At 43.1% G+C, this 24837-nt stretch overlaps 2 protein-coding genes across 5 annotated transcripts in view; both read right to left on the reverse strand.

The window, feature by feature from the left end:
* On the reverse strand, positions 1-23741 carry LOC133535486 (mitogen-activated protein kinase 14B-like). 4 transcript variants are annotated; one of them, XM_061875364.1, is made up of 4 exons: positions 13060-13369; positions 6615-6693; positions 2539-2712; positions 1-600 (listed from the first exon to the last, which is right to left on the reverse strand). In XM_061875364.1, exons 2-4 carry the CDS (start codon positions 6661-6663, stop codon positions 533-535), a joined length of 291 nt encoding a protein of 96 aa, XP_061731348.1. In that variant the 5' UTR covers positions 6664-6693; positions 13060-13369; the 3' UTR covers positions 1-532. The 4 variants fall into 4 exon arrangements, with proteins under 4 accessions (XP_061731348.1, XP_061731347.1, XP_061731346.1 ...); XM_061875363.1 differs by lacking the exon at positions 13060-13369 and adding an exon at positions 23602-23741 and having other exon boundaries at positions 4-600; XM_061875362.1 differs by lacking the exons at positions 1-600; positions 2539-2712; positions 6615-6693; positions 13060-13369 and adding exons at positions 15935-18234; positions 19138-22869; positions 23602-23740.
* The window catches only part of tmem167b (transmembrane protein 167B), a 5243-nt gene continuing 3616 nt past the window's right edge, over positions 23211-24837 (reverse strand). Inside the window, exon 3 of the mRNA XM_061875369.1 lies at positions 23211-23831. Coding sequence (XP_061731353.1) covers positions 23749-23831 — 83 coding nt within the window. The 3' untranslated portion in view covers positions 23211-23748. The remainder of the gene's footprint in view (positions 23832-24837) is intronic.

Consider the following 24837-nt stretch of genomic DNA (forward strand, 5'->3'; position numbering starts at 1 on the left):
CAATACAAGCCCCCCCCCCCCCCATGAATTGATTAACGTGGACCCCGACTTAAACAAGTTGAAAAACTTATTGGGGTGTTACCATTTAGTGGTCAATTGTACATAATATGTACTGTACTGTGCAATCTACTAATAAAAGTATCAATCAATCAATCAATCAATCAATCAATCAACCCCCCCGACACCCCTGGTCTATACCTTTATGGTGGTTCCCTGCAGGCCAGAATAAAGTCAAGGTGATTCCACATTTCAAACGCTGGATGATTTCGTCGCTGCTCAGGAGTCCACAGACCACATGGGTCACGCTTTCCCTGACACACGAAAGGTGAACAATCCCCAGTAGTGTGCAATACCTTCAAATGGGTTTTGCGGCACTTCCAACTTTGCTCTGCATGTTCAGCAGACTGCATTGAAATACTGTGCACCTCCCCCACTCTTCCTCTTACACAAGATCCCTTTCAGTCCCTTGCTCCAATCCATCTTGGGGCATCAAGGCCACACAAAGAAGAACATGCAAACTTGAAGAAGGGTGTCAGGAGTCCATCTGCTCCCTGTCCAACGATGGCGGCTCAAAGCTGACAACCTCCTCCCAAGTCAACCCTGGAGGACACAAACAAAAACTATTATTCTCAGGACAACTACTACACAAACACAGACCATTATTGTCAGGCCAACTACTACACATACACAGACCATTATTCTCAGGACAACTATTACACAAACACAGACTATTATTCTCAGGACAACTATTACACAAACACAGACCATTATTCTCAGGACAACTACTACACAAACACAGACCATTATTCTCAGGACAACTATTACACAAACACAGACTATTATTCTCAGGACAACTATTACACAAACACAGACCATTATTCTCAGGACAACTATTACACAAACACAGACTATTATTCTCAGGACAACTATTACACAAACACAGACCATTATTCTCAGGACAACTATTACACAAACACAGACCATTATTCTCAGGACAACTACTACACAAACACAGACCATTATTCTCAGGACAACTATTACACAAACAGACCATTATTCTCAGGACTACTATTACACAAACACAGACCATTATTCTCAGGACAACTATTACACAAACACAGACCATTATTCTCAGGACAACTACTACACAAACACAGACCATTATTCTCAGGACAACTATTACACAAACAGACCATTATTCTCAGGACAACTACTACACAAACACAGACCATTATTCTCAGGACAACTACTACACAAACATAGACCATTATTCTCAGGACAACTATTACACAAACACAGACCATTATTCTCATGACAACTACTACACAAACATAGACCATTATTCTCAGGACAACTACTACACAAACAAAGACCATTATTGTCAGGACAACGACTACTTCGACCCTGCGGCTCATAAAACCCTGCGCTTCATTCATGGAGTCCACTTTGCTGACAGATTTGAAGAAAGAAGAAGCAAAGACACTTGAAAGGTGTGTTATTGTGCTATCTTTTGGAGGACTTCCCTGGCTGCAGTTTAGGCCCAGCTGTCAAGGCTGCTGTTCCGTCTTCCAGCCGTCCATAGCGTTTCTACTCGTATGGATCCTTCATGCATCGCTCCAAACGTCGGTAAGTTTTACAAAACAACTCAAACTATTCTTATTTGCTAAAGCGTCCCATGTGTGAAGTCTGAAGGAGTGTTGTCATGCATATTTGTACCTGCTATCTTAATGTAATCAAGCTACCGTCGTTAGCATTAGCTAACATGCTAACATGGTCTGTGTTAGCATTATTCACTTACGTTCTTTTTCTATTGTTTCACTTTCACTAATGTGTCAGTAAATTCAGCAAAAGGTCAGCGTGGAGTTATTGAGTCTGTTTAGAAGATTGGAGAGCTAGCTTGCACAGCTAGTGGCTCCATGACCATGACTGACGTTTTGTTTGATCAGCCGTTTTACTGCCCTGTGACAGACAGTGTTTGGAAACACTTAAGGTATGTAAAAAAAACATTCACAGAATGTTTCAGTGTAGATAAGTCATTTGACAACACATATATATATATATATATATATATATATATATATATATATATATATATATATATATATATATATATATATATATATATCTGCCACTAATATATGGAACATCTTTTTTTCCTCCAACGTCGTGGGTGGGGCTTGAGGCTCAATCCTAAAAACAGGGTAAGTTTAGATTGGGGTATGTCGTTTCTTAATGCGGAAAGACGTTAAGGTCTCTTGTTTTCGTGTTAGCATATAAGCTAGCGAGTCAATGAGTTGAGTTTATCAAAGTGAAGTTATCAATCTCATTTTTTTACAATCATTTACATTGAAAAGTTATTATTGTTTGTCTCTCGCTGGCACCGTTTCAAAATGACCGATTTGACCTGGCTGGGGTAGGCTCCGGCACTCCGGCACCCCCTGCCACCTCAAAAGGGATAAGCGGTATAGAAGGGATGGATGGAAACAATGAAGGTATGTAAACAAAGTCCTTGCATGTGTGCAGCCAACAAACTCTTACTCTTCCACTCCTGGATTTCCGGCTCGTGGCTTTCGAAGCTCTGGTCATAAGGCTCAGCTTCGGGCTCGTCGTCCGGGTCGTGGTACTGAGCGAAGTAAGGGTGATTCAGCGCCTGGGAGGCCGAGATCCACTTGTCCGTGTCCAGAACCAGCATCTTCTCCAACAGGTCCACAGCTGGAGTCAGGGCGTTAGTCACTTGACTCCAGCACACCAACACCAGGAATGTAACCATAGCAACAACATTTCATATGTAACCATAGCAACATTTCATTTGTAACCTCAGCAATATTTCATATGTAACCATAGCAACAACATTTCATATGTAACCATAGCAACATTTAATTTGTACCCTTAGCAACATTTCATATGTAACCATAGCAACATTTCATAGCTGCTGAAAAAGTTCAATATTGTGAACAATCTGCTTTTTTCTTGAAAAAGAGTAATACGGAGACTATTTACAATGTTTTGTATTCATGTTTCTAAAATGACTTGAATATAGTCATTACTTTACTCATGGAAATACTTTTGAATACATGAACATAATGACGGGTCATTCTTCTGTTACTTGACACAAAAAGGTGAAATATTTGAAGTATGCAGTGGCGATGTTTCATGAAAGTAGAGTGTGCCTTTAAGAGGAGGTCTGTTCGATCTCGTCACTGGATGACGTTAGCGCTGGCTAACAAAGAGCATAAGTACTGGTCTTATTGGGACCGCTTGGTGCCGTATAGCGAGTCCATACCAGGGGTGTCCAAACTAGGGCCCGACAAGGTCTTGACATGTGCCATAAGTACTAGTCTTATTGGGACCGCTTGGTGCCGTATAGTGAGTCCATACCAGGGGTGTCCAAACTAGGGCCCGACAACGTCTTGACATGTGCCATAAGTACTAGTCTTATTGGGACCGCTTGGTGCCGCATAGTGAGTCCATACCAGGGGTGTCCAAACTAGGGCCCGACAAGGTCTTGACATGTGCCATAAGTACTAGTCTTATTGGGACCGCTTGGTGCCGTATAGTGAGTCCATATCAGGGGTGTCCAAACTAGGGCCCGACAAGGTCTTGAGTTGTGCCATAAGTACTAGTCTTATTGGGACCGCTTGGTGCTGCATAGTGAGTCCATACCAGAGGTGTCCAAACTAGGGCCCGACAAGGTCTTGACATGTGCCATAAGTACTAGTCTTATTGGGACCGCTTGGTGCCGTATAGAGAGTCCATACCAGGGGTGTCCAAACTAGGGCCCGACAAGGTCTTGACATGTGCCATAAGTACTAGTCTTATTGGGACCGCTTGGTGCCGTATAGTGAGTCCATATCAGGGGTGTCCAAACTAGGGCCCGACAAGGTCTTGAGTTGTGCCATAAGTACTAGTCTTATTGGGACCGCTTGGTGCTGCATAGTGAGTCCATACCAGAGGTGTCCAAACTAGGGCCCGACAAGGTCTTGACATGTGCCATAAGTACTAGTCTTATTGGGACCATAGCAACATTTCATATGTAACCATAGCAACATTTCATAGCTGCTGAAAAAGTTTAATATTGTGAACAATCTGCTTTTTTCTTAAAAAGAGTAATATGGAGACTATTTTCAATGTTTTGTATTCATGTTTCTAAAATGACTTGAAAATAGTCATTACTTTACTCATGGAAATACTTTTGAATACATGAACATAATGACTGGTCATTCTTCTGTTACTTGACACAAAAAGGTGAAATATTTGAAGTATGCAGTGGAGATGTTTCATGAAAGTAGAGTGTGCCTTTAAGAGGAGGTCTGTTCGATCTCGTCACTGGATGACGTTAGCGCTGGCTAACAAAGAGCTTGAATGATTGCTGCAGTCTCCTTGTCCACACAAGTTGTATCATTCATTATTCCCTCCAAGTAGTGGTGTGTGTGTTGTTTGCTGTGGGATGTTGCCTCCTTCAACTTCTCTCTAGCGCGTTGCTGCCATGAGTAAAAGTCCATTTCCTACTTGAACTTCCTTAGTTCCGACGCCGTCTTGTAGACAAACAACCAGATTAAAAAATAGCGTCACACATGACGTCAAACATCTCGCTAACTGCTTTGTAACCTACCTGAAAGTAATTGGATTACTCCTTACTAAAAGTAACTCCAGTATTACACTGTATGACGCTTTTATTGGGAAGTGTTATGCTTCACTGATAGTGTTTTAGTATTTCATCTGTTTTAAAAGCTAAGCTTTTAGTGTTGTAAATATTGGTTTGTACTGTAGCACTTTAGGACGTAGTTAAATAAAAAGTATGTAACAAATACAATCTGTTATTTTTTATTATATCTGGCGAATGTTGTGTGGTTGGATTCTGTTCAGAGGTCCTTGAACACACCGTAAAAACACAATCCTCCATCACTCAAGCTAGGAGAGCCATCCATCGTGTTTCTACTCGTATGGATTTTTCATGCGTTGCCCCTAGCAACATTTGTAGGTTTTACAATACAACTAAAACAATTCTTACTCACTAAAGTGTCCCATGTGTGATGTCTGTAGGAGTGTTTTTATGCATATTTGTACATGCCATCGTACAAACAGGGAGCGTTGTTAGCATTAGCAAATACGCTAACACGTTAATGTGTGTCTGTGTTAGTATTATTAACTTACAACGGGATTCTTTTTGTATTGTTTCAGTTTAGTAAATTCCCCAAAGTGTCACTGTGGAGTTATTCAGTATGTTTAGTTGATTGGTGAGCTAGCTTGCGCAGCTAGCAGGCCCATGACCATGACTTCTGTTTTTTTAGATGAGCCGTTTTACTGCCGGGTTACAGACAATGTTTGTAAACAGTTCATCTCTCTGTGCTCTGTGGTCCAAAAGAGGCGGTAAATTTAGATTGTGGTATGTCATTTGGGCTTCACGGTGGCAGAGGGGTTAGTGCGACTGCCTCACAATACCAAGGTCCTGAGTAGTCGGGGTTCAATCCCGGGCTGGGGATCTTTCTGTGTGGAGTTTGCATGTTCTCCCTGTGAATGTGTGGGTTCTACTCCGGCTCCCTCCCACCTCCAAAGACATGCACCTGGGTATAGGCCCCTCCCACCTCCAAAGACATGCACCTGGGTATAGGCCCCTCCCACCTCCAAAGAAATGTACCTGGGTATAAGCCCCTCCCACCTCCAAAGACATGCACCTGGGTATAGGCCCCTCCCACCTCCAAAGACATGCACCTGGGTATAGGCCCCTCCCACCTCCAAAGACATGCACCTGGGTATAGGCCCCTCCCACCTCCAAAGACATGCACCTGGGTATAAGCCCCTCCCACCTCCAAAGACATGCACCTAGGTATAGGCCCCTCCCACCTCCAAAGACATGCACCTGGGTATAAGCCCCTCCCACCTCCAAAGACATGCACCTGGGTATAGGCCCCTCCCACCTCCAAAGACATGCACCTGGGTATAAGCCCCTCCCACCTCCAAAGACATGCACCTAGGTATAGGCCCCTCCCACCTCCAAAGACATGCACCTGGGTATAAGCCCCTCCCACCTCCAAAGACATGCACCTGGGTATAGGCCCCTCCCACCTCCAAAGACATGCACCTGGGTATAAGCCCCTCCCACCTCCAAAGACATGCACCTAGGTATAGGCCCCTCCCACCTCCAAAGACATGCACCTGGGTATAGGTTGATTGGCAACACTAAATGGTCCCTAGTGTGTGAATGTTGTCTGTCTATCTGTGTTGGCCCTGTGATGAGGTGGCGACTTGTCCAGGGTGTACGCAGCCTTACGCCCGATTGTAGCTGAGATAGGCACCAGCGCCCCCGCGACCCCAAAGGGAATAAGCGGTAGATAATGGAATGATGGAAGGGTATGTCATTTGGAAATAGAGAAAGACGTTAATGTCTCTTTTTTTCCATGATTTTATCAAAGTGAAGTTATCGATCACATTTGTTGGATCATTTTAATTTCAATGCGATTCTGGTTATTACTGATTCTAGTTAAGTGGCACCATTTGACAATGAGTGATTTGGCCCCCATTACGTAACCCTATTTCAAAAATGTGAGACTTGTATGAGGAAGGAACATGTCCTCCTGAAGCTGCTGCACCACTTTGCCCATCAGGCTACTTACCAAGAGGGTTTGCACCAAGGAACACATCCGCAAAGTTTCTCTTGGGCATGTGAGGAATGGAGTTGATGTAACTCTTTGCCTGTGAGGGGAAATGCAAGAAAAGGTCAATCACATGATGTTACTGTTACTGTTCATCCTCTCATTCAAGTAGCAGTCCAGTGGAAAAAAAAAAAACTTGCCTCGAATTGAAGCTATTATCACGCAGAAATGATTTATGACGTCAAAAGACTTACAATGTGAGGAAGTAAAAAGACATGATCAGATAGCGTCATTCTCAGAGATTCCTCTGACATTTTGAGAGATAATGAGGCAGCTAGTCACGTGATGGCGTGATGTAGAGGAGGAACCACAGATCCCTTCCTCATCAACGACAAAGCTACCCAAGTAAACTTTGTGGGAGCCAACGACGATTACTTTGGGGAAAATGATGATACTGGACCTCGTATTTTTGAGCCCGAACACAAAGAGGATGAGCAATACGTTTTCGAAGCCAGTTTGATTGTGACACTGTAGCATTAGCAGCATTGCTAGCTGCTAAACATCCATCCATCCATCCATCCATTTTCTACCGCTTATTCCCTTTTGGGGTCGCTGGCGCCTATCTCAGCTACAATCGGGCGGAAGGCGGGGTACACCCTGGACAAGTCGCCACCTCATCGCAGGGCCAACACAGATAGACAGACAACATTCACACACTAGGGCCAATTTAGTGTTGCCAATCAACCTATCCCCAGATGCATGTCTTTGGAGGTGGGAGGGGCCTATCCCCAGGTGCATGTCTTTGGAAGTGGGAGGAAGCCGGAGTACCCGGAGGGAACCCACGCATTCCCGGGGAGAACATGCAAACTCCACACAGAAAGATCCCGAGCCTGGATTTGAACCCAGGACTGCAGGACCTTCGTATTGTGAGGCAGACGCACTAACCCCTCTGCCACCGTGAAGCCCGCTAAACATCCAAACTAACCTTAATGAAACAAACACTTTGTGTAATATTTCTACTCTCACCAACAGACAGGACGCTCACAAAATTACGTTTAGATGAAGAATCAATCACAATCCCCACGTAGGTTTAAAAAAAATTCCTTTAGGAAGCCTTTCTTGTGTCTTTTTTGCCACCTGGGGGGATGTGAAAGTGGAGCAGCCCGAGGGTCCGTGGCCACTTTTGTCTAATAGCAGGTGAGAGATGCAGGATTTATCAGCTACAAAGGACTTTTAGCGAGTTTGACACCAAGCACAAGCAGCCCAGTGCGTCAACATGAGCAGCGTAAACTAGCACTGCTGCCAATGTGGCGCTAAAATAGTCCGTCTGTGTTAGCGCTTATAATAACAACATCACTCAGATTTGCTTAATTTACAGGTGAGGACATGTACTTGGAGTATTGTTGCTGGATGTTTCTAGAGCAGGAGTGCCCATTACGTCGATCGCGAGCTACCAGTCGACCGCGGGGGGTGTGTCAGTCGATCTCCAGCCAGGCTTTTAAAAAAAAATAAACCTAAAAATGAGTGATCATCAATCTTCACCAAGACGTCACTTAAATGACATTCACGGTACCGGAGGGTCTTGTGAGATGACGCTGGCTGCTGCAAGATCATTATTATGAAAATATGACCGAGAGGAAGGCGAGAAACACTTTTTATTTCAACAGACTCTCGCGCCGTACCTTCCGTCAAAACTCTAAAGGCCGACTGCACATTTCCTATCTTCACAATAAAAGCCCTGCTTCATGCTGCCTGCGCTAACTAAATACAGAGTCTCGGAAAACTGGCGTGCACAAGCGATCCCTCAGAAGGCTGGCGTGCACATCACTTGTGCACGCCAGTTTTCCGAGAGTCTTATTTTGTTAGCGCAGGCAGCATGAAGCAGGGCTTTTATTGTGAAGATAGGAAATGTGCAGTCGGCCTTTAGAGTTTTGACGGAAAGGACGGCGTGAAAGTCTGTTGAAATAAAAAGTGTTTCTCGCCTTCCTCTCTGTCATTTTTTCATAATAATGAACTGGCAGCAGCCAGCGTCATCTCACAAGACCCTCGGGTGCCGTGAATGTCAATCAAGCAAGCTACGGAATTTGCCGCCAATGTTTTTCTTGTAAAGTGTATGGAAGCTGGATGAATTAGATGCCAAAAACCAACCACTTTCATGTGGTATTGTACAGAAAGGACAACTTTTTTCCTCCTCCATTTGAAAATGTGGGCGTTATCATCATTACTGTCTGATTCCAATCAATGCAAGTCATCAGAATCAGGTAATACACCAACTTATATTCTTGTCTTCGTGAAAGAAAGACATCTATATGTGTTACACATGCTTGTATTATCATTAAACACATTTAACTTGTTTACAAAAATGTCTCTTTCATAAATAAACAAATATAAATGATATACATAAATGAGGTAGATCCCCTCGAGTTGGTCAATTGAAAAGTAGCTCGCCTGCAGAAAAAGTGTGGGCACCCCTGGTGTAGAGAGTACAATGAGAGGACTCAATGGTTACATATTTATTTAGCAAATGTCTTCTTGTCTTACATAAGAGTCTTACATGTGAGTGATAAACAGAACATCTATTTGTGCATTTCCAGTATGACTCACCTAATAATATGGTCAGAGTGTGACTGCAGTGATGTCACTGCCAAAGTTGGACCGTAATATTCCAAATGGCTGAGTGAATTAGGGTAAAATGTGGAAAGTGTTTTCACATTCTTTACGAATTGTAAAGACAAATGGACTTGCTGTCATGGACAAAATGAAACACAAACTAGTCAAGCTGGTCCTTGAATACAGGCTGATGATGTCACCTGTTCAAGTTACTGATGATGTCACCTGTTCAAGTTACTGATGATGTCACCTGTTCAAGTTACTGATGATGTCACCTGTTCAAGTTACTGATGATGTCACCTGTTCAAGTTACTGATGATGTCACCTGTTCAAGTTACTGATGATGACACCTGTTCAAGTTACTGATGATGTCACCTGTTCAAGTTACTGATGATGTCACCTGTTCAAGTTACTGATGATGTCACCCGTTCAAGTTACTGATGATGTGACCTGTTCAAGTTACTGATGTTGTGACCTGTTCAAGTTACTGATTATGTCACCTGTTCAAGTTACTGATTATGTCACCTGTTCAAGTTACTGATGATGTCACCTGTTCAAGTTACTGATTATGTCACCCGTTCAAGTTACTGATGATGTCACCTGTTCAAGTTACTGATTATGTCACCCGTTCAAGTTACTGATGATGTGACCTGTTCAAGTTACTGATGTTGTGACCTGTTCAAGTTACTGATGATGTCACCTGTTCAAGTTACTGATTATGTCACCCGTTCAAGTTACTGATGATGTGACCTGTTCAAGTTACTGATGATGTCACCTGTTCAAGTTACTGATTATGTCACCCGTTCAAGTTACTGATGATGTCACCTGTTCAAGTTACTGATGATGTGACCTGTTCAAGTTACTGATGATGTCACCCGTTCAAGTTACTGATGATGTCACCTGTTCAAGTTACTGATGATGTGACCTGTTCAAGTTACTGATGATGTCACCTGTTCAAGTTACTGATGATGTCACCTGTTCAAGTTACTGATGATGTCACCTGTTCAAGTTACTGATGATGTCACCCGTTCAAGTTACTGATGTTGTCACCTGTTCAAGTTACTGATGTTGTGACCTGTTCAAGTTACTGATGTTGTGACCTGTTCAAGTTACTGATGATGTCACCTGTTCAAGTTACTGATGATGTCAGCACTGCCCCCCCCCCCCCTCTCCTCCCACAACACGACCACAGTCCTCAGCCCGCATGAAGTAAGACTCACCTTGCGCAACATCAACCCAAGGAAAGCCACTGGACCTGATGGTGTTCTGGGCCGTGTGCTTAATCACCGCGCGGGTGAACTGACGGATGTATTTGTCTCCATTTTTAATCTGTCACTGTCCACATCCTGGGTCCCTGCCTGTTTCAAAACCGCTACAATAATTGCCACCCCCAAAAAGGCCAAGATCTCATGCCTAAATGACTACAGACCTGTAGCACTCACCTCCATAGCTGCCAGATGCATGGAGGGACCGATATTCAAACATATTAAAAAGGTGATACCACCATCCCTTGACCCATATCAGTTCTTATACCGGGAGAACCGATCGATCGAAGACACCATCGCTATTGTAATCCATAGACTCTTTTTAGACCAGTTGATCTGCCGCTTCTTTTCTTTCTCCTATGTCCCCCCCCCTCCCTTGTGGAGGGGGTCCGGTCCGATGACCATGGATGAAGTACTGGCTGTCCAGAGTCGGGACCCAGGATGGACCGCTCGCCTATATCGGTTGGGGACATCTCTACGCTGCTGATCCGCCTCCGCTTGAGATGGTCTCCTGTGGACGGGACTCTCGCTGCTGTCTTGGATCCACTTGAACTGAACTTTCACAGTATCATGTTAGACCCGCTCGACATCCATTGCTTTCGGGGGGGGGGGTTGCCCACATTTGAGGTCCTCTCCAAGGTTTCTCATAGTCAGCATTGTCACTGGCGTCCCACTGGATGTGAATTCTCTCTGCCCACTGGGTGTGAGTTTTCCTTGCCCTTTTGTGGGTTCTTCCGAGGATGTTGCAGTCGTAATGATTTGTGCAGTCCTTTGAGACATTTGTGATTTGGGGCTATATAAATTAACATTGATTGATTGATTGATTGATTTTAAATCCAAAGGAAAATACCGTTGGTACCCCGACTGATACTGCTCTAGAGAAAGGTTGTTATGGTTCTGGACTATCTTGTGTCCCTACTGATCTCCAGAGTAAGGGTACTATTGTCCTGGACTATCAATCAATGTTTATTTATATAGCCCTCGATCACAAGTGTCTCAGAGGGCTGCAAAAACCACAACGATATCCTCAGTTCAGAGCCCACATAAGGGCAAGGAAAAACTGACAACCTAGTGGGAGGTCAATGTGAATGACATTGAGAAACCCTGGAGAGGACCGCATATGTGAGTGACACCCCCCCCCCCCCCCCCCCCCCCACGCACACACACACACACTCTAGGGGAGACCGGATGCAATGGAAGTCGAGTGAGTCTGACATAATATTGTGAAAGTCCAGTCCATAGTGGATCTAACATAATAGTGAAAGTCCAGTCCATAGTGGATCAAACATAATAGTGAAAGTCCAGTCCATAGTGGATCTAACATAATAGTGAGAGTCCAGTCCATAGTGGATCTAACATAATAGTGTGAGAGTCCAGTCCATAGTGGATCTAACATAATAGTGTGAGTCCAGTCCATAGTGGATCTAACATAATAGTGAGAGTCCAGTCCATAGTGGATCTAACATAATAGTGTGAGAGTCCAGTCCATAGTGGATCCAACATAATATTGAGAGTCCAGTCCATAGTGGATCTAACATAATAGTGTGATAGTCCAGTCCATAGTGGATCTAACATAATAGTGGGAGAGTCCAGTCCATAGTGGAACCAACAAAATAGTGAGAGTCCAGTCCATAGTGGATCTAACATAATAGTGTGAGAGTCCAGTCCATAGTGGATCTAACAAAATAGTGAGAGTCCAGTCCATAGTGGATCTAACATAATAGTGAGAGTCCAGTCCTTAGTGGATCTAACATAATAGTGTGAGAGTCCAGTCCATAGTGGATCTAACATAATATTGAGAGTCCAGTCCATAGTGGATCTAACATAATAGTGTGATAGTCCAGTCCATAGTGGATCTAACATAATAGTGGGAGAGTCCAGTCCATAGTGGAACCAACAAAATAGTGAGAGTCCAGTCCATAGTGGATCTAACATAATAGTGTGAGAGTCCAGTCCATAGTGGATCTAACATAATAGTGAGAGTCCAGTCCATAGTGGATCTAACATAATAGTGAGAGTCCAGTCCTTAGTGGATCTAACATAATAGTGTGAGAGTCCAGTCCATAGTGGATCTAACATAATATTGAGAGTCCAGTCCATAGTGGATCTAACATAATAGTGTGATAGTCCAGTCCATAGTGGATCTAACATAATAGTGGGAGAGTCCAGTCCATAGTGGAACCAACAAAATAGTGAGAGTCCAGTCCATAGTGGATCTAACATAATAGTGTGAGAGTCCAGTCCATAGTGGATCTAACATAATAGTGAGAGTCCAGTCCATAGTGGATCTAACATAATAGTGAGAGTCCTGCAGCCCATAGTGGATTTAACATAATAGTGTGAGAGTCCAGTCCATAGTGGATCTAACATAATAGTGAGAGTCCAGTCCATAATAGTGGGAAGGTAAGCAGGTGTAATAGTGGGAAGACAAACAGGTGTAATAGTGGGAAGGTAAACAGGTGTAATAGTGGGAAGGTAAACAGGTGTAATAGTAGGAAGGTAAGCAGGTGTAATAGTGAGAAGGTAAACAGGTGTAATACTGAGAAGGTAAACAGGTATGATGGCGCGCTAAGTAGAGAAAGAAAGCTCACCAGACGGCCCCAAAGGCGCCGAAAGGTTCTGGTACCGCTCAGGTATTTCCCACAGAGTCTCACTGAGTTCCTGTTCCTTCTTTCTTTTGCGACATTGTCGCGGAGAGAGACAATGTCGCTCGTGGGCTAAGTCCAGAAAAAGGAGGGTCGCGGTGAGAAAGTGTAAATAATAAATAAAAGTGTAAATAATAAATAGTCCAGGAGCAAGAAGACTTGTGTTGTCAAAGAAGTGGCAGCTTGCCTTCCTTCTTTCCTTCCTCGGCTCTGATCTGCATGCGCAAACATGAGCGCGTTTGTCTCCGTCTCAGCGCGCTCCCGCGGCGGTTGATCTCGCGAGAACTTGTTCAGTTTGGGATTGTCCCTGTCAATCATCAAGCAGCCTTTTGACGCTGTGAAATGTTTTTAATGTTGCTTTTTTTTGCCTTTCTTTCGACACTTAGGCGAAGCAGGAATGAATGTTACATTCTATTACTGAATAATAAAGTAGTGGAGTTGCACCAAGAAGTCTACAATTTACATTTAGCAAAAACAGACACAGCAGCTTTACTTTTTCCTGTTCAAGAGCATAAAGTGAAAAACAGACAAAATAGGTGTGTTAAATAGGGTTTATATTTCTCTTAAACGTTGTTCATAAATCCGTGTTTAATCTATGGGGACATTCTCTAATCCAAACAGGACAAAAAAAAACTTTTGGTGGGCATGAAAAACATTTCGAATACTTTTTTATTTTCAACTTTTTTTGCTCAAATTTCTCAACAAAATAGAATAGAAAGTAGTTTATTGATCCTTGGAGGAAATTCAGCACCACAATAGACAATAATAATATAATATAATACATATATAATTAATATAAATATATTCTACATTTAAGTGCAGTCAAGGAACATATGCATTATACAGTCTGATGGCTGTCGGGTCTGAAGGACCTCCTGTGTGGTTCCGTGTTGCATTTAAGGAGTCTGAGTCTTCCACTGAACGTGCTCATTCTCTCCGCAAGGTGCGAGTGTAGTGGGTGGGAGGTGTTGTCCATGATGGCTAGGAGTTTTGCTAGACTTCTCCTGACACCGTTACTGGCCTGCGCTACCAGCTTGTCCAGTCTGTTTGCGTCCCCCAGCTTACAAGGCGCCCGCCACCACCGACTCGGAGAACATCTTCAACATCTTTGTACAGACGTTGAAGGATCCTAGCTTCCTGAGGAAGTAGAGCTGGCTCTGCCTCAGCGTGTTTTCACCCATCCAGCTTGTTGTCTGTGTGTACTCCCAGGTATTTATAATCCTCAACCATGTCCACATCCTCCCCCCTTAGGGAAACAAGGGTCACCAGAGTACTCCTCCTCCTTCCCAGGTCCACAACCAGCTCCTTGGTCTTCATCACATTGAGCTGGAGGTGGTTCTTTCCACACCATGTGACAAAGTCCTCCACCAGTGCCCTGTATTCCTCGTCATCACCATCCTCAATACGGCCCACTATCGCAGAGTCATCAGAAAACTTCTGAAGGTGGCAGGACTCTGATAGTGGAAATGGGTGGCGTAGATGGTGAAGAAGACTGTGCCCTGTGACCAGCCTGTCAGACACACAGTCCTGCAGTCCCACATACTGTGGTCTGGCAGTCAGGTAATCTACAACCCAGGACCAGCCTGTCAGACACACAGTCCTGCAGTCCCACATACTGTGGTCTGGCAGTCAGGTAATCTACAACCCAGGACCAGCCTGTCAGACACACAGTCCTGCAGTCCCACATACTGTGGTCTGGCAGTCAGGTAATCTACAACCCAGGACCAGCCTGTCAGACACACAGTCCTGCAGTCCCACATACTGTGGTCTGGCAGTCAGGTAATCTACAACCCAGGACCAGCCTGTCAGACACACAGTCCTGCAGTCCCACATTCTGTGGTCTGGCAGTCAGGTAATCTACAACCCAGGACCAGCCTGTCAGACACACAGTCCTGCAGTCCCACATACTGTGGTCTGGCAGTCAGGTAATCTACAACCCAGGACCAGCCTGTCAGACACACAGTCCTGCAGTCCCAAATACTGTGGTCTGGCAGTCAGGTAATCTACAACCCAGGACCAGCCTGTCAGACACACAGTCCTGCAGTCCCACATACTGTGGTCTGGCAGTCAGGTAATCTACAACCCAGGACCAGCCAGTCAAACACACAGTCCTGCAGTCCCACATACTGTGGTCTGGCAGTCAGGTAATCTACAACCGAGGACCAGCCTGTCAGACACACAGTCCTGCAGTCCCACATACTGTGGTCTGGCAGTCAGGTAATCTATAACCCAGGACCAGCCTATCAGACACACAGTCCTGCAGTCCCACATACTGTGGTCTGGCAGTCAGGTAATCTACAACCCAGGACCAGCCTGTCAGACACACAGTCCTGCAGTCCCACATACTGTGGTCTGGCAGTCAGGTAATCTACAACCCAGGACCAGCCTGTCAGACACACAGTCCTGCAGTCCCACATACTGTGGTCTGGCAGTCAGGTTATCTACAACCCAGGACACCAAGGAGGCCTCCACCTGCATCTTCTCCAACTTCACACCCAGTAGCCCAGGCGATTTGGTATTGAACTTAAGTCCTAAACAAGAATTATACATCATATTGTTTTTAATATTTACCCTTTAGAAGGCCTTTTTTTATCAGATACTGTTAAATGTTTAAATTGGTTAAAAAAAATACAAATAAAATATAATATATATTATAAACTATTTCAATTATTTTTCAATCCAAACAAGAAATAAAAAGTCTTAAGTTTTTGATCACAATCAATTTGCCAAAACCATGGTACATGTTGGAGGGACAACTGGGAAGTGGACAAAGTAGCTGCTGACTCTGCAACCTCACCTGGGATAAGTAGCAGCAGATGGATGAATGAATGAAATAAGTTTATTTGGGTCATATAATCAATCATCACCATTTTGTGTGAGCAGTTTAACAATACAAATGATACATATTTAACAATCATACACATTTATACGCAAAAAAAAAAGAGAATGAGTGAAAAAAGGAATAGGTTGAAGCCAAAGCTTATATTTGCCTCTCCTAAACAGTCACTCAAAATTACATTGCCTGGAACATCGTTAAAAAAAATCAATGGGATGAAAGGAATTGTTACTATATTTTAGCATTTTTAATTATTTCACCTTTCAAGGTTTTCTTAATGCTTGACGAAGAAATACACGTCTTCAACTCATCACTGAGCTTCTTCCACTATTTAACGCCTAAAACTGAAATACATTTCTATTTTGCATTCTTTCTTACTTTACCTATTTCAAAAATCAATATTCCATATAATCATAGTTTTCTCATCTTAATTTAAATAACTTAATACAAGCGGGAAGGCAGTATTTTATACACACACACAATTATATATATGTGTGTATATATTCCATATATATATATTATATATATATATATGGAATATGTATAGACAAAAAAACGAAAAAAAAAACAAAAATGGAAATGCTGATTATCGGTCCTGCTAGACACCGACCTCTATTTAATAATACAATTTTAACATGTGACAACCAAATAATAAAACAAGGTGACTCGGTAAAGAATCTGGGTATTATCTTCGACCCAACTCTTTCCTTTGAGTCACACATTAAAAGCGTTACTAAAACGGCCTTCTTTCATCTCCGTAATATCGCTAAAATTCGCTCCATTTTGTCCGCTAAAGACGCCGAGATCATTATCCATGCGTTTGTTACGTCTCGTCTCGATTACTGTAACGTATTATTTTCGGGTCTCCCCATGTCCAGCATTAAAAGATTACAGTTGGTACAAAATGCGGCTGCTAGACTTTTGACAAGAACAAGAAAGTTTGATCACATTACGCCTGTACTGGCTCACCTGCACTGGCTTCCTGTGCACTTAAGATGTGACTTTAAGGTTTTACTACTTACGTATAAAATACTACACGGTCTAGCTCCAGCCTATCTTGCCGATTGTATTGTACCATATGTCCCGGCAAGAAATCTGCGTTCAAAAGACTCCGGCTTATTAGTGATTCCTAGAGCCCAAAAAAAGTCTGCGGGCTATAGAGCGTTTTTCGTTCGGGCTCCAGTACTCTGGAATGCCCTCCCGGTAACAGTTTGAGATGCTACCTCAGTAGAAGCATTTAAGTCTCACCTTAAAACTCATCTGTATACTCTAGCCTTTAAATAGACCTCCTTTTTAGACCAGTTGATCTGCCGCTTCTTTTCTTTCTCCTACGTCCCCCCCTCCCTTGTGGAGGGGGTCCGGTCCGATGACCATGGATGAAGTACTGGCTGTCCAGGGTCGAGACCCAGGATGGACCGCTCGTCGGGACCCAGGATGGACCGCTCGCCTGTATCGGTTGGGGACATCTCTACGCTGCTGATCCGCCTCCGCTTGAGATGGTCTCCTGTGGACGGGACTCTCGCTGCAGTCTTGGATCCGCTTGAACTGAACTCTCGCGGCTGTGTTGGAGCCACTATGGATTGAACTTTCACAGGGGGGGGGGGGTTGCCCACATCTGAGGTCCTCTCCAAGGTTTCTCATAGTCAGCATTGTCACTGGCGTCCCACTGGATGTGAATTCTCCCTGCCCACTGGGTGTGAGTTTTCCTTGCCCTTTTGTGGGTTCTTCCGAGGATGTTGTAGTCGTAATGATTTGTGCAGTCCTTTGAGACATTTGTGATTTGGGGCTATATAAATAAACATTGATTGATTTATTGATAAATGCACAGGTATATATATACACACACATATGGTATATCCATACATATACACACCCACATCCATACACACATATATATACACACATTTACACATATATAGCCTATACATGTATAAATATATGTGCATATTTTAATAATATAATGGATCTATAATTATGATTAAAAAACCTAAGTATGTGAAAGTGTGAGTCCTACACATCATTAAAGTTTTGTAATCTATCAAAAATATCTAGCAGCTAGAAGTCAAAGATGAATAAGTGTGGAGAGTGTTTTGCATTTTCCCCATCATGCACTGCAATGGATTTGTATGCTGACTGGAGGTTTTTTTAATAATATCTAAATAAAGTGAGCAGGTGAGCATGGACTTGGTTCTGCTTTGACTTCATGTTGGATGGTTAGTCGGATGTCGGCCCGGGCTTGCATGCCCAGAGTTGTGTCGTCGTATGGCTGAGGATCACCTCCAATTCTTCAGGACAAGATAAAATCATCAGCCCGGAGGTTGGGTCTTGGGCAAAATTGGGTGTTCCAACAGGACAATGACCTCAAAAGTGGTAAAGGAATGTCAAAAATCGGACTAGAATGAAGGTTTTAGAATGGCCTTCCCAAAGTCCTGCCTTAAAGGTGTGGACAATGCTGAAGAAACATGTCAATGTCAGAAAAGCAACACATTTAGCTGAACTGCAGCAATTTTGTGGTGAAAAATGTAAGCAGAAGCTTGTGGATGGCTACCAAAAGCACCTTATTGCAGTAAAACTTGCCAAGGGACATGTATGCAAATATTAACATTGCTGTACGTATACTTTTGATTGCTCACATTATCAGTAGAGCCATAATAAATTCATAAAAGAAGCTAACTTCATGAATGTTTTTTGTGAGCAACAAGTATGTGCTCCAATCACTACATCACAAAAATATAAGAGTTGTAGAAAATGATTGGAAAGTCAAGACAGCCATGACATCATGTTTACAGGTGTACGTACATTTTTGACCAGGGCTGCACATACACTCAAGCACATCATCACATTTCATCAAACATTAACATTGTTGCCTTAGGGAAAACTGGGTGACACATGGAACACTGACAAAACTTGAGTTACTATAACAATCTACAGGGTTAATATAGTTTGTTTCACTTTCTTCCCTTCCATGTATATACTTTATTTTGTATTTCATTACATACATGTATTGTTGCACCTAAAACGATTGTATTGTTGATAATGGAGGTCATTGGTATTATTCATGATCAATAGTGACATTTTCATTGATCCATTTGTAGCGGAAAAATGTTCAATGTCATTTCTGTGTTATTTACTTCACTAACTGCGTCTTTGCTATCAAGTTTCAGATTTTTTGCCTTTTGCTTCAGTACCTTTGGGACTGTGTGACAAGGGCTGGCACTTTCCCTGACTTCTGCTGTGCTTTTTTTGTAAACATCTGGATCTGCCTGCCAGGAGCCTTTTGGCCGTGGAGACCAGCTGCTGGGTCTCTGCCACACCAGAGTCTGTTTGGAGGGACTGGGGTAGATGTGGATGAAGAGACTGGGCTGCAGAGTTTGAAGAGACTGGAGAAGATGTGGATGAAGAGACAGGACTGCAGTCTTTGGAGAAACTGGAGGAGATGTGGATGAAGAGACAGGACTGCAGAGTTTGGAGAAACTGGAGGAGATGTGGATGAAGAGTCAGGACTGCAGAGTTTGGAGAGACTGGAGGATATGTGGATGAAGAGACAGGACTGCAGAGTTTGGAGAGACTGGAGGAGATGTGGATGAAGAGACAGGACTGCAGAGTTTGAAGGGACTTGAGAAGATGTGGATGAAGAGACAGGACTGCAGTGTTTGGAGAAACTGGATGAGATGTGGATGAAGAGACAGGACTGTAGAGTTTGGAGAGACTGGAGGAGATGTGGATGAAGAAACGGGGCTGCAGAGTTTGGAGAGACTGGAGGAGATGTGGATGAAGAGACAGGAGTGGAGAGTTTGGAGAGACTGGAGGAGATGTGGATGAAGAGACAGGACTGCAGAGTTTGGAGAGACTGGAGGAAATGAGGATGAAGAGACAGGAGTGGAGAGTTTGGAGAGACTGGAGGAGATGAGGATGAAGAGACAGGAGTTGAGAGTTTGGAGAGACTGGAGGAGATGTGGATGAAGAGACAGGACTGCAGAGTTTGGAGGAGATGTGGATGAAGAGACAGGACTGCAGAGTTTGGAGAGAGTGGAGGAGATGTGGACGAAGAGACAGGGCTGCAGAGTTTGGAGAGAGTGGAGGAGATGTGGATGAAGAGACAGGGCTGCAGAGTTTGGAGAGACTGGAGGATATGTGGATGAAGAGACAGGAGTGGAGAGTTTGAAAAGAGTGGAGGAGATGTGGATGAAGAGACATGACTGTAGAGTTTGGAGGGACTGGAGGAGATGTGGATGAAGAAACGGGGCTGCAGAGTTTGGAGAGACTGGAGAATATTTGGATGAAGAGACAGGAGTGGAGAGTTTGAATAGACTGGAAATGTGGATGAAAAGACTGGGCTGCAGAGTTTGGAGGGACTGGAGGAGATGTGGATGAAGAGACTGGGCTGCAGAGCTTGGAGAGACTGGAGGAGATGTGGATGAAGAGACTGGGCTGCAGAGCTTGGAGAGACTGGAGGAGATGTGGATGAAGAGACGGGGCTGCAGAGTTTGGGGAGACTGGAGGAGATGTGGATGAAGAGACAGGACTGCAGAGTTTGGAGAGACTGGAGGAGATGAGGATGAAGAAACAGGAGTGGAGAGTTTGGAGAGACTGGAGGAGATGAGGATGAAGAGACAGGAGTTGAGAGTTTGGAGAGACTGGAGGAGATGTGGATGAAGAGACAGGACTGCAGAGTTTGGAGAGACTGGAGATGAGGATGAAGAGACAGGAGTGGAGAGTTTGGAGAGACTGGAGGAGATGTGGATGAAGAAACAGGACTGCAGAGTTTGGAGAGAGTGGAAGAGATGTGGATGAAGAGACTGGGCTGCAGAGTTTGGAGAGACTGTAGGGGATGTGGATGAAGAGACAGGACTGCAGAGTTTGGAGAGACTGGAGGAGATGTGGATGAAGAGACTGGGCTGCAGAGTTTGGAGGGACTGGAGGAGATGTGGATGAAGAGACTGGGCTGCAGAGTTTGGAGAGACTGGAGGAGATGTGGATGAAGAGACAGGAGTGGAGAGTTTGGAGAGACTGGAGGAGATGTGGATGAAGAGACAGGACTGCAGAGTTTGGAGAGACTGGAGGAGATGAGGATGAAGAGACAGGAGTGGAGAGTTTGGAGAGACTGGAGGAGATGTGGATGAAGAGACAGGACAGCAGAGTTTGGAGAGAGTGGAGGAGATGTGGATGAAGAGACAGGGCTGCAGAGTTTGGAAAGATTGGAGGATATGTGGATGAAGAGACAGGAGTGGAGAGTTTGAAAAGAGTGGAGGATATGTGGATGAAGAGACAGGGCTGCAGAGTTTGGAGAGATTGGAGGAGATGTGGATGAAGAGACAGGGCTGCAGAGTTTGGAGAGACTGGAGGAGATGTGGATGAAGAGACAGGCTTCACAGTGTCTTGGCTGAATGAGCAGGTATCGGACACCTCGGTCTCCTTGGACGCATCCATGCATGTCGCTCATCCATGCAGACTGGACACTGGCCGAGAGTTGGTTGGCGGCCGAGGGTGGAGTGGGCTCTCTTGGTTGCTTTGTTGGGTCTGCTCCTGTCTCTGGCCATGCTCCCCCCACCCCAGCAGATGATGGTGTTGAAGACTGCAGAAGCCACCAATGTGTCTATGTTTTTGTTGTTGTTTTGACTTTTGTAGCTGTATGTAGAAGTGGTTGGTTGCGTCAGCTCTGCTCTTTTAATGTCTTTTGTGTTCTTTGATGTTTCCCTCTTGACGTTTATTTTCCTTGGCCACTGTCTGGCTTAGACTGAATCCCCCCCCCACCCCCCTGCAGCGATCCTGTTCTGTCTCCCTGTAATGTTTGATCCTGTTCTGTCTCCCTGTAATGTTTGATCCTGTTCTGTTTCCCTGTAATGTTTGATCCTGTTCTGTCTCCCTGTAATGTTTGATCCTGTTCTGTCTCCCTGTAATGTTTGATCCTGTTCTGTCTCCCTGTAATGTTTGATCCTGATCCGTCTCCCTGTAATGTTTGATCCTGATCCGTCTCCCTGTAATGTTTGATCCTGTTCTTTCTCCCTGTAATGTTTGATCCTGTTCTGTCTCCCTGTAATGTTTGATCCTGTTCTGTCTCCCTGTAATGTTTGATCCTGTTCTGTCTCCCTGTAATGTTTGATCCTGTTCTGTCTCCCTGTAATGTTTGATCCTGTTCTGTCTCCCTGTAATGTTTGATCATGTTCTGTCTCCCTGTAATGTTTGATCCTGTTCTGTCTCCCTGTAATGTTTGATCCTGTTCTGTCTCCCTGTAATGTTTGATCCTGTTCTGTTTCTCTGTAATGTTTGATCATGTTCTGTTTCCCTGTAATGTTTGATCCTGTTCTGTCTCCCTGTACTGTTTGATATTGTTCTGTCTCACTGTAATGTTTGATCCTGATCCGTCTCCCTGTAATGTTTGATCCTGATCCGTCTCCCTGTAATGTTTGATCCTGATCCGTCTCCCTGTAATGTTTGATCCTGTTCTTTCTCCCTGTAATGTTTGATCCTGTTCTGTCTCCCTGTAATGTTTGATCCTGTTCTGTCTCCCTGTAATGTTTGATCATGTTCTGTCTCCCTGTAATGTTTGATCCTGTTCTGTCTCCCTGTAATGTTTAATCCTGTTCTGTCTCCCTGTATGTAATGTTTGATCCTGTTCTGTCTCCCTGTAATGTTTGATCCTTTTCTGTCTCCCTGCAATGTTTGATAATGTTCTGTCTCCCTGTAATGTTTGATCCTGTTCTGTCTCCCTGTAATGTTTGATCCTGTTCTGTCTCCCTGTAATGATTGTCTGATCTTGAATGAGATTGTGTTGAAAATCTTAATTTCCCCTCTGGGTTTATTAAAGTGTTTCTGATTCTGATATCATATTTGTACATGTTGTTGTCCTATCACTCTCTTGTCCCCACAATATCTGGCTTCTTTTGTTTCTCTTTCTTTGCACTCCTTCGCTGGTCCGCCTGTGCCAAACATTAATATAAATGCATTTAATGAAGCCTAAGGCAACAATCCAACACTTGTCTTGTGTAAAGTAAAAGTGTACATTGGATATAGATCATCTACATCTACTATATGATTTGCCTGAGTGACCAAAAACTAAATAAATACGTAATAAAACATGTGTGACCGTGGTTGTTGCTTTTTGTGCTTTGATTTTTGTTGTTGTTTGGATTGGTTCATATTAGTAAATACTGTGCAGTCTTCAGACTTACTGATGATGTCCCCAGGACAAATGGACACCTATCAGACACCTTTAGCATTTTCAGCGCCAATGAGTTGAGGAGAACATCAGTGATAGTCCTTTGTACTGTTGAAATCATATTGTTTTATTGGCCCCTTGCAAACATTTCTAATGCTACCGATGTGTGTGAGTGTCAAACACAGGATCTAGGCACTTTGAAAATGACTTGCTAGCATTTTACTTAAACTGCATCGCACCCGTCCTACGTCTTGAATGTTCTGTTTGGAGGCCAGTCTAGCATACATGTTGCTGCGCTTTTGCACTCTGTAATCCCGCTGACTTCCACAAGCAAGTCCTGTGCGGGCTACTTCCACTGCGACATTATATATTGGGACTTTTACAAGAAATAAATTGTATGGATTATTCTTCTTTAGAGGGAAACAGGATTTGCCATGTGGATGACAACATTTTAGTGCCACGTACTAAGGTATGTAAATGAAGATGACATCACCTCTTTCCTGGCTCGTATAAGTGGGGGCGGGATTGAAGATGACATCATTAGTGCAGAGTGTCACCAGGAGGGGGCTCGTCTTTAAGCGAGTCCTCATGACCCCTCCCCCGCTGAGTCCAATCCATGGCATGGATGTGCTGTGCTGGATCATTTGAGGAAGATCAAGTAGAAGGCCATGAGCAGACAGCAAAGTGCGACAGCAATATGGAGCCGGGTCCCGATGACTGCCGCTGCAAAGAAGAAGAGAAAAAAAATACTCATGTCTCATTTCATGCTTGTAATCTCTTTTTGGGGCAACATTCCTACATACAACTTTACTTCCAAACTAAAATCTTATTCATCATATTTTTGGAAATATTCACCCTTTTGAAGGCTTTGTGATAAGATAATGAAACTAGTAAAATAACTACTTAATATACTAAAATGTAATTACCCGTAGTATGGGTTTTATGGACACAAGCGACTCCAATTACATTAAAACTTCATAATATCAACAAGACATACAACAACTCGAAAGTTTTTCATGAGCATTAAAACATTAAATATTTTTTTTCTTGTACTTTCTTCTTTCTGAGTTGACCCTTGTGATCGCTTTTTGATCAGACAATGTTACTGAATTAACTACAAATAAAATATACAACATTCGAATTTCCAAACAGGACATAAAAGTCCCTTCAGTATTTGATGGGCATCAGAATATTTGTACATAAAAATATCATGTGCATTTTTTTCTTAATTTATCCTTTTAAATGCTTTTTCATAAGGCATTGTCAGATGTTTGAATTAGTGAAACAGCTACAAAAAAAATTTATAATTCATTTTTCCAAACAGGACATAAAAGTCTTCTAGGTTTTTGATGGGCACCAACATATTTAAGAATCTGTTTTTTTTTCTTCTTAACTTAAATTTCTCGATAAACTTAAGTCCTAAACAAAAATATAACTACAAATAAAATATATAATATATTAAATTTTCCAAACAGGACATAAAAGTCTTAAGTTTTGGATGGGCATAAAAACATTTTGACAGATTTTTTGTTTTACTTTATTTGCTCAAATGTCTCTATGAACTTAAGTTTGAAACAAAATTATTATAATGTCATAAATACACATACAAACACACACACATATATATATATATATATATATATATATATAGATATATACATATACATATATATACATATATATATACATATATATATATATATATATATATATATATATATATATATAT

Source organism: Nerophis ophidion, linkage group LG16 (genome assembly GCF_033978795.1).
Source record: "Nerophis ophidion isolate RoL-2023_Sa linkage group LG16, RoL_Noph_v1.0, whole genome shotgun sequence".
Lineage (NCBI taxonomy): Eukaryota > Metazoa > Chordata > Actinopteri > Syngnathiformes > Syngnathidae > Nerophis > Nerophis ophidion.

Excerpts from the sequence above, each read along its gene's own strand:
- LOC133535486 (XM_061875361.1), bottom strand. The coding sequence starts at position 21,379 with ATGGATGCGTCCAAGGAGACCGAGGTGTCCGATACCTGCTCATTCAGC. Across the intron at positions 18,310-19,137 it reads CTTGTCACACAGTCCCAAAG|GTCATTGTCCTGTTGGAACA; the intron begins GTACTGAAGCAA and ends ACCACTTTTGAG.